This window comes from Euphorbia lathyris, chromosome 5, assembly GCF_963576675.1.
Source record: "Euphorbia lathyris chromosome 5, ddEupLath1.1, whole genome shotgun sequence".
Lineage (NCBI taxonomy): Eukaryota > Viridiplantae > Streptophyta > Magnoliopsida > Malpighiales > Euphorbiaceae > Euphorbia > Euphorbia lathyris.
This window is the reverse complement of record NC_088914.1, coordinates 20,999,433-21,009,693: the sequence shown is the minus strand read 5'-3', so window position 1 is coordinate 21,009,693 and position 10,261 is coordinate 20,999,433. Positions and strand designations below refer to the sequence as shown.

At 34.6% G+C, this 10,261-nt stretch overlaps 2 protein-coding genes across 2 annotated transcripts; one reads left to right on the top strand and one right to left on the bottom strand.

The window, feature by feature from the left end:
• The first annotated feature begins 707 nt into the window (after positions 1-707).
• Positions 708-1,780, top strand: LOC136230951 (LOB domain-containing protein 29-like). Its single transcript, XM_066020168.1, has 2 exons — positions 708-1,041; positions 1,159-1,780. The coding sequence occupies exons 1-2, from the start codon at positions 763-765 to the stop codon at positions 1,567-1,569; spliced, it is 690 nt and encodes a 229-aa protein (XP_065876240.1). The 5' UTR covers positions 708-762; the 3' UTR covers positions 1,570-1,780.
• Positions 1,781-4,894: 3,114 nt separating this feature from the next.
• LOC136229127 (potassium transporter 6-like) lies at positions 4,895-10,028 on the bottom strand. Its single transcript, XM_066017704.1, has 8 exons — positions 9,414-10,028; positions 8,822-9,311; positions 8,684-8,737; positions 7,709-7,969; positions 7,574-7,626; positions 6,756-6,879; positions 6,411-6,665; positions 4,895-6,068 (listed from the first exon to the last, which is right to left on the bottom strand). Exons 1-8 carry the CDS (start codon positions 9,450-9,452, stop codon positions 5,008-5,010), a joined length of 2,337 nt encoding a protein of 778 aa, XP_065873776.1. The 5' UTR covers positions 9,453-10,028; the 3' UTR covers positions 4,895-5,007.
• Between the last annotated feature and the right edge of the window lie 233 nt (positions 10,029-10,261).

Below are 10,261 nucleotides of genomic sequence, written 5' to 3'. Positions count from 1 at the left end.
ATGTTTCTGCTGTTACATCTTTCAAAGATCATTATTAACTACTTAATTAGGAACTGTAATTCTGTCTAATTTTTAATAGTATCTTATACGGTTTTCCTTTGTTTCTTCCATTGATAAATTTTATTGGAACTTGATCTCTAATATGGTGGAATCCACTTCAAAGAAATCAATTAGTTAAGTGATTTTATGCTAATTTATAATGTGTCAGCTTTAAGTAGGGATTATTTACTTTTTAAAGGAACATTTGCCATGTTACCTCAAATCAATTGGGTAGTTTCTGATTCAGCTGAAAATTCATCTGTCAGGATTTGGGGATTTGATTAAAAATAATGATGGAATATAATTAAATGTGTTCTTCACATGTTAGGAATGTTCAGTTCCTCATTGGATTGATGAACCACAAAATTAACATATTAATGTCTAAATATTAAATCTAATGATTTATCAAGCAAATAGAAATGGGTTTGGTTGATGCCTAGTTCTTTTGTCGTATAAGGATGTTTATAGGAATCTGATTTTAAGGGTATTAAAAATATGAACAATGGAAGGGTGGAAGATAGTTATATAATAATCAAATATGTAGCCCATTTAGGGGACCATTTTTAATTAAATATTCATTATTATATGATCCACATCTCTCCTCCTTAAGTGTTTATAAGCATTGACATAATGTTAATTTGCACAAACCTCAGAAATTAACATAAACACATCCAATTTTTCTAAGAAAAAGAAGGGAAAACCCCCAATATTTATTACTAAAACATGACTGGTTCAGGTTCTCCCTGTGGTGCCTGCAAATTCTTGAGAAGAAAATGTGTAAGAGGCTGTGTTTTTGCACCTTATTTCTGCCATGAACATGGAGCTACACATTTTGCAGCTATTCATAAGGTTTTTGGTGCAAGCAATGTATCCAAATTGCTTGCTCATCTTCCTGCTAATGATAGATGTGAAGCTGCTGTTACCATTTCTTATGAAGCTCAAGCTAGGCTCCAAGATCCCATTTATGGCTGTGTTTCTCACATTTTCGCTCTTCAACAACAGGTAATTCAAAGTTCGGGACTTTTTGTTCAGCAAATTACTGTTTACTATCTTATATTCAATAGTCTTTTAGTACTAATTTTTTTTTGATGAATTTCTTTACATTTTCAACTTGTTTAGGTCATAAATCTACAAGCACAACTTGCCTCAGTTAAAGAACAAGCAGCACAGACTATGATCAACGGCTGCTCGGCCGCGGCGGTGGCAAACCCTAATGAGAGAAAACCACCTTTAATAACACCACAAGATCTTCAAAACTGGTTTCAGCAGTCAGGGAATTCCAATTATAACACAACCCCACAATTCAATCCGAACGGATATGGAGAAAATGGGTTGAATATGGATCCATATTGTGTTGGAAACTATGGGAATTCATCATCATCATCATTTGATAGCTTTGAAGAGGCTCATTCTCAGTCCATTTCTTCTTTGGATATGCAAACAGATCATCATGATAGGCAATGGACTCATTATCAAGATTCCGGCGATGATCTCCGATCTGTGGCTTTCGGTTACTTTCATCACTCATGATCATCATCAGAATTGAATGAATTGTGAGATATATAAACGGTGAAGATGGATTTTTTTTCTGATTTTTTTAAATTGCTTTTGCTGCATACTTCGAAAAGTGCACTTTTGTTGCCATAAATAAAAGCTAGGAACCCTAGATTTTGCAAATCAGAAACCCTAAATTCTCCTCCCCATCTCCCAATTTTCAATTTCTTTTTTCCTTTTTTCTTAATCTAGTGCAAGCTCGGGTATATGTAGAATAATAGTTTTAATTTTTCTCTTAGGGAACAATTAGTGAATTCCCTTTGTTTATGGACCTATTGAGGACCTAAATTTTGACCTAATTAATAAAGAATATCTGCCTAATTTACCTTTTCACTAATTTCGTTCATAAACCCAGTAATTTAATTTCACTGATATATATGGTTTAAGTGAAAGTTTAATCAAGTTTGTTATTGTTTCTGTGAAGTGGATTAAGATTAAAGAGACCTATAATTACTTCATAAGATGTTTTTCCACTAAATTTTCTCCATATACTAATAATGTTGAATTACAGTTTATTATACAAGCTGAAAACTCGTTTTTCTGCTGAAGAAAATCACTAATAAACTTGCACTTAACACGATTTTCAAAGACCACCCGCCCGACACGACCTGTTTCACATAAGTATCTACATTTATTGTCATAGATAATCATGTAGAGTACATATATATCTCGTAACACGATTATGAGATGATAACCCGTTTTGACACCATTAACACTGAACTCTAGTTCTAGATAAGTATATATATTAATACAACCGGCTTAACACGACCTCTTGGCTCGATTATCATTTCTGTTGTATTTTTTTATTATAACAGGAGTCCACATATGCCTCATAACACAATGTCGATTATCACGTGACAACCCGTTTTGACATAACATTAACACTGATGTTTAGTAGTAAGTATATATATTAATACATTTCCATATGAACTTTTTGGAGCAAAACTCCAGCATTTGTTGAAATATGCTTGTTGGGCAATTATCAAACAGATATGACAGAAGCTTGGATTATACAATTTAAATGTGTAAAAGAAGAGATAATTAAATTAATTATATATATGATGAGTTTGCCTCGAATAATGAGGTGCCTAATTATCATAATAATAAATGTATGTATAAATAAATGATCCCAAGAAAAGTTAAAATATTCCTTCTACTTGTGTCAGTAATTAGGCTTAACCTAACCTTGCCTCCATTGCTTGTTGCTTTCACATTTGGTTTTCTATCTTGGTAATTGAGATTGCTTAGCATATACATTTGCACATATGAATGCACATTCTTCAAAAACATATATAAAATTAAGAATCTGCTATTATATTATATAGTTTAATTATTTCTCTTATCTCAAGAACTAATTATATATTATTAGATATATGATTATCCATATTTTGTTGATTAAACAAGTTCATTCATGTAGCTCTATCTTCAAAATAAGGATCAATGATATATATTGACTTTGTTAAGTGTGATAGAATCCTCGGGATACCTGAAAAGTTGTTGATTCTTTGCTTAATTAAGTATTTCTGTTTGATTAGACTTGATTGGAACTAGAGGTGACTCTAAATTCGAGTTATCGTGTTACGTTATCTATGTAGTATATGAAACAAATATAAGGAAAATGATAATTGTGTCAATCGTCCTCGAAAATCTTATTATCTTATCAGAAATTGTGCCCTCCATTTGATCTTGATTTGAGTTGCTGCTAATGTTAATTGATACCTAGTCTACATGATTTCTGTTGTTTTCTAATTTGATGATACAATCTTGATTTTTCATACTAAGTGATGAAATCTATATGAAGGTAATACTGATATTCATATCATATTTCAGGTAATGATTTAGACAAGTTGACTGATTTTTCAAAGATTTCAACAAGTTTGGATGAGTATCATCATGAAGTTTGGATGTTGATGAGAAGATTTAGAAGTACCATTTTTGTACAAGATGCTTAGTAAATGAAGTGTAAAAGATCACATTTCTTGATATAAATGAAGCTGGCATATGAGTTCATGCATATATATATTTACATAAATAGAAAATGAATCAATTCAAATACAAAGCACATTGAATTTGGAAATGAAGTCTATTATTTATTACCATTAGGTAGTGATCTCAATGCATATATAGGAATTTTGTTTATATTCTATCATACATGGATGAAAACACATATGTTTGTCTTGTTTATTTAAGTCTTGATAATAAGTGTCCATTTGGTTCTCCTTATTTTATTTTTGCCCTTTCACTTGAAACAGTGAAATGTTTGATTAGGATTGAGAAACAGTTATTTCGGAAGGAAAAACAACTGTCTTCTACCGGGAAAAACAAACAATAAATATTATGAACAACCGAATCACATAGACTTTTCTAATGCATATTAGTCATTGATACTCAACCTTTTATTCTCTTTTGCTAGAGAGTGGAAGATATCAAAAGGTGTACATTATTTCCATTCATGCTGCAAGAATTTGAATGTTTTTTAGTCAATTGGTATGGCTAAAATGTTTGAAAGTTTATATATGCATCATGAGAGTGGAAGATATCCGAATATAACCCTTACCTTCTTATTTTTAATTCAATACGAAAACTCTTTCTTGAGTACTTATCAACTACTAAAGAGGCTTAATAAATTGAAAAGAAAGACAAGAAGGGAAGAGTTAGAACTCTTTGGGCTTTAATGTCATTCAATTTAAGTTTTTTAGAGATAAAGACAGACAGAGTTTTGCCTTTAACCACTCTGAAACGTAACATATAACTAGCTAGGCTGTTTGTTTAGAAAGGTAATTGAGTAGCCTTCAATTTCAAAACATCTGTTGCACATGATTTATAGTATCAATTTGGTTCAACATCAAGTTTTGTATTAATTTTTTCTTTCAATCAGCCTAAGATAACATGATAACACGTGTCAACATGTGATTGATTATCTCGATATAGATGCTACATAGTTGGTTCTATTGATTGATATAGTTGAATTTTCTGTTATGGAATAAACAGAGAACGAATAGTTGGAACGCATTCTCCATGGTAGTCTTTCAATTTGAACGTTTTGTAACGCAGTAAATTTGTTGAGGCTAGAACTCCATAGTTAAGGTAGTATAATGTTACATCCCTCGGAAATTCCCTCGCCCAAGGTGGATAAACTTCTGGTTTTTAAAAACGTTCAAGTGTTGTGCGGGTGAACACTAGTCCCGTGATAATACGCTCATAACTTGAGAAGGAATTGGAATTTTGACTAAACTCTCAACCATCCCAAATTAGGAGGAATGTTTAACTGCAGTATAAGATGAACATTTGCTTACTAAACTTTTAAGTAACTCTATAATTCCACCATCTAAACTGTGGTAGAATCTGTTGATCTATTTCACAACATTACAAAAATTTACATTATTTTCCTGTATAAGAAAAAAAAACCAAAATTTAAACATGGTAAAGCATTCCTACCTCTATTGTTGATGCATGTGGTAAACTAAGTTCATAAGCAGATGACCTGCTGTTGCGTCGCAGGAACTCGTATCCATAGTTAATTACAAACTTCTTTACCATGCTTGATCCTTGCTTTGCTTTCATATACGAGTGCCCGAGTATGTATGCAATTCCAGCTTCTCTGGCTTCTGTTAGATCATTCAACTCATCCCTTGCAGCTCTGTCAATCTTCGGGCTTTCAGGGATGACGAATCTCACTCTTTTTCTGGGTTGGATCGCGGGTGGTGATCTTATCTCTCTCAACTCTGATGAGCTACCCAACTCTATGTTACAAGCATCATCTTCGTTCAACTGTATCCCATCGGTATGGGTAGAACATGTACCAACTACTGTCATTTTATCGTCATCCTTCTCCATATCATCATTTGGAGCATTGGATTCCTTGGTCCCCGAACGTATAAACTCAGCTATGCTACATACAAGATCATTTTCGAACTCCATATCATCTTTGTGGACATCACGATATCCGTACCGTACAATGCACCTGTAGAGCCTGTACTCCCTTGGACCAATATGACCCACTAGGAACCGTTCCTCAGGTCTAACATGTGGAACGGGTACAGATTTAATGCAAAGGAAGACTAAGACTTGATGGAATGCTGGAAGGTTGGTGACAAAGTGGGAGAAGATAGCAGGAATTCCAGACACAAGTTCCGTGTGGATGAGACCAATTCCCCGGATGCGCACAATGCCAAGGCTAGGACCCAAGTTTAGCAGCCAGTTTATCGAGACCTTATTTTGGATATCGAATTCATATTTCTTAAGTGTGCCATAGTGCCAGGTACACATAATAGCCAAGAAGGTGAATGCAAGTGCGATCGGGACCCAGGCCCCTTCGAGGAACTTTATGAGGGAAGCAGTGAAGTACAGCGCTTCAATTGTGCCAAAGAAGAAGACGAAGCAAATTGCAAGAAAGACGCTCTTGTGCCAGCATAAGACGATTACTAGAGACATTAGGCAGGTGGTAACCAGCATAACAGTTATAACCGCCAAACCTGTTCCAAGAGGCAAATTATTAAACAACTTAAGGATAAACCATGAAATTTCATGTCGTGCTTCATATCAAAATCTCAAGCAGGCTCCTTTTCATGAACAGAATGCTCTGTTTTCGATGCCTCAACTCTAGTGGTTCAACACCTCAGGATTCATCTGGTAAAACCTAAACTTCTGACAAAATTCTAAACATAAAATTCTACACTATGTACAGGTTATACGTAATCAAACAAGCCAATCACCTACTTTATTATCTGCAGATACCATGAACAGAGATAATGAACTGCCATATTTATCAAAACTCAGAAGACATTATATAATTTGAACTGGAATTGTAATCATACCCGATGCATTGCCCAAGCGATTCGTGTCTCTGAAACCTATAGTGACAGCCAAGCATAATAGCATCAAAGTCCAATTAATCTCTGGGATGTAGATTTGACCATGGATTTTGGACGATGTGTGGACGATTTTCACTCTTGGAAAGCAACCTAAAGCAGAGCATTGCTTGATAATGGAGAAAGTTCCAGTGATGATAGCTTGACTTCCCACTACTGCAGCAAGTATGGCAATGATAAGAACTGGCCATCTTAATTTATCTGCAGAAAGAAAAATAAGGTTAGCTGAACTTTTTTCGATAATCAAAATCATATAACTTCGATTAAAAAAAAAAAACTCAGAGAACTTACCTGGTACCGAGACGTAAAATCCAACTCTGTAGTCATTATCATCAAAATGATGCTTAGACAGATAAGCAGCTTGCCCCATATATGCAAGAACCAAGGATGGATACACCAAAGAGGTGAAAGCAATCTGGAGAACAGTGAATACCAATTAGACAATGTCATCGTTTTGAATAACGAAATTGCTGAATATAAGGTAAGATTTTTCTGATGTTTTTCAGGCTGGTCTCAGTACGTAGAAGCATATGAAAATGATATATCCAAATTCATCAAGACAAGCCATATCAAATCTTAAGCCTTAAAATAAAAATCTTCTCCCAGAAAACATGAAATGCATCATGGAAGAAATGGTTCTAGTTTGAGAAACAAATCAGTTCGCTTTTAATTAAAATCACCACCATGTATTTAGACACAACCAACCAAATAGACACGATTCATAAGCCCGAAGAAAAATGGATATCCACCATAATTTTAATTTGGACTCAGGAAACTAGTTACTTGTCAGAGAGAGAAATGAACACTTGTAAAGCGGACAGGTGACAGCATTTGTACTAAATATACATTAACGAAAACTTAGTCATATGAGATAAAATGCAGTACGTTGTTCACAATTCTTCTAGAAAAGTATTCATGCACTGCAATATAACTCCATGAGAAATGTAGAGGTTGGGGGTTGGAAAAATTCGAGTTACTCTCTGTTTCCATTGCCATAGGATTACTGTGTATATAAGCGGACCACACGATTATCAACAGAAAGCATTAACTCTTGAAAATAATGAACCTTGAAACAAAAACTAATGGAGTGGTTTTCTTCAAATGCATACCTTGATTGATAATTGAGAAAAGTGTCCAAGATCAGCAAACATAGCTTCTGAACCTGAATAACGAAACGTGTAAATAAAACAACTAATCATGTTGTTATAAGCAGCCTAAGTGGAGAAAGTTAATAAAGTATTTACCTGTTATGCACAACAATATCCCGCCCAATGACATCCAACCTCCTCGTTGAGTTTTTTTCAGAAACTTGTACATATAATATGGCGATAAGGCTTTATATACTTGAGGATTCCAATATATGATATTATATAGCCCAATGGTACTGATGCAGAAAAGCCACATTAGAACCACTGGAGCAAACAGAAACCCAACCCTATGGGTACCATAATGTTGAAGCGCAAACAAGCCTATCAGTATGGCGCATGCAACTGGAACTTCTACATCTGCAAAGTTAATCGGTTAACGTAAGAGGCACATCAATCACCGTATAACAGGAAAGAAAATTCAATTATGGAGTCTTTCACTATCTAAATCCTCGTACAGATAATGAATCCACAAATAGTTAGGAGACAACTAGATATACTGTTGCTCATATCATCCCATGTAGTCTACAACTTAGGTAAATACAGCTTCTCCAACATTGGGATCAAAATACTATAAGTTTTCACATTCTGTTCTGCATAAATATCAAAAGGAAAAGGCGCATTCAGGGGCGTCCGAGTAGTAAGGGCATCTCTCCGTTAATGGGCGAGAGAAAGTTCATCGTTTGTCTGCATATATCCAATTGACCAAACTCATGTCCCAATCCCATACCCTCCAAATATTCACACCAGTCTTCTTGACTAATTGTAAACCCACCAAAATACAACTGCCATACCTAGCCACTTGTAGAGATGACCTACCAGACATTATATAAATCAACCAACTTGTATTCTTAATAGTTGAAATCTTTTAAGCAGCACCAACCATCCATTGTGCCAATTAATAAAACTATTGCTCAAGTTATGAGACTAATAACAGTTTAACAATGGCGTTTCAAGTTTGAACCCGGATTTGTTTCATTTCAACCAGATGACCAAGGTATTAACAACAACAAAGTTGTAAATTTAAATAGAAAATTGAAGGTAAAAGAAAGGAGAGAAGTTAGAAATTATTACATTTATGATGCTCTTTTGACATTGAAAGCTCAAGACCAGAAACAGCAGAAAATACTGCACAAAATCAAGAACCAATTGATAACAAGAACACAGAAAAACTAGAAAAAAATTGAAGCAAAAAAGTTGTTAGATTATTACCAGAAATAGCAGGGGTTAGGACACCATCACCAATCACCATACAAGTCCCAATTAAAGCAAGTACAAGCAAAAATCTCTGCAAAACTCTGTATTTCTCCAAAGTAGATTTCAATCTACCCCCAAAAATTGATTTTGGTGTTAATTCAATACCATCCTTCTTGTACTCAAATAGCTCCTCATCGGCTAACTGACAATTGGGGAGTGAGTTGACTCGGGCATAACGGCATAGAAGTGAGTACAAAGCAAAAGTCCCCCCTTCCCCATTATCATCAGCTCTCAACACTATAAACACATACTTCAACAAAGGAACCAAAGTAAGTGTCCAAAACACAAAAGACAGAACCCCAAAAATCTCTTCGTTTGTCTCAGAATGATGAATGTCCTCTGCAAAAGTGCTCTTGTACACATACAATGGTGAAGTGCTTAAATCTCCATAAACAACTCCTAGACTTTGATATGCCAAAGTTAATACTGTTTTCCATGACTCTTTCTGCAATCAATTACACAAATTGGTAAGGGCTTTTGCTTTTGCTTAAACTATATAAATTAAAATCACAATAATTTAATGCATACCCCCATACCCCCATCTCACCTTTATACGATTTTGGTAGAACCCAGTTTCCAGATCCATGATAGAAGACCTCAAACTATAAAAAAATCCATAATTGATGAGAATGAGAAGTTCAAAAACTTAAGAGCAACTGACCCATTTGCCAAAACACCACCCACCCTAGAAAAGCACTAAGAATCACACAAAAATCACAGCAGAGTAGAAATTAATAATATATATATGACAGTGAAAGGGGGATAAAGATTGTTTATTTTTCTCTTTCTTATTATTGATGCAGCAGTTGAACAACCATGAAATGCAGACAGAGGGAGAAGAGACACGGAAATACTAAAAAAGCATAGGGGGTGAGAAGAGGGATACACTCCAAACTTGGAAATAGAACCCCAAAACGAATAGAATAAATGAATAATTTGCGTGCGAGAGACAGAGAGAAAGATAGAGATAGATAGAAAGAAAGAGTTTTGAAGAAAATAGTCAGTGAGTTTTGTTTTATAGTTGGGTGAAAAAAGAAATGGTTTTTATTTTTCACTTTTGTTTGTTTGTTTGATTGATTGTATTTTAATGGAAGGGAAGAAGAAGATGGATGATGAAGTGGGAACGTGCTCTGCAATTGAGCAGATGAAATCGGAGCTTTGGCATCTAATTATACTAAGATTCCATTAAAGTCATCTTTAGGCCTCTCAGTTTTTCAAGCTAAGATTTTGCGCTGACTCGGATGGTGTGAGTTTCGTGAACTTCACTCGGTCAAATTCATGACCAAAAATTATAAACAATTAATTTTTAAGCCCTAATATATTAGGGCCCTGTTAGCCGATTACATTAGCTGTTAGCTTATTACATTAACGATTTGACTAGCTGTTTGTGTAGAT

Bases quoted from the DNA above. Each gene is read 5' to 3' on its own strand.
- LOC136230951 (XM_066020168.1), top strand. From the start codon at position 763: ATGACTGGTTCAGGTTCTCCCTGTGGTGCCTGCAAATTCTTGAGAAGA. The intron at 1,042-1,158 runs GTAATTCAAAGT...CAACTTGTTTAG, and splicing joins TTTTCGCTCTTCAACAACAG to GTCATAAATCTACAAGCACA.
- LOC136229127 (XM_066017704.1), bottom strand. From the start codon at position 9,452: ATGGATCTGGAAACTGGGTTCTACCAAAATCGTATAAAG. The intron at 6,880-7,573 runs GTATGCATTTGA...ACTGTTCTCCAG, and splicing joins TTTCTCAATTATCAATCAAG to ATTGCTTTCACCTCTTTGGT. The intron at 6,069-6,410 runs GTATGATTACAA...CTCTTGGAACAG, and splicing joins TCGCTTGGGCAATGCATCGG to GTTTGGCGGTTATAACTGTT.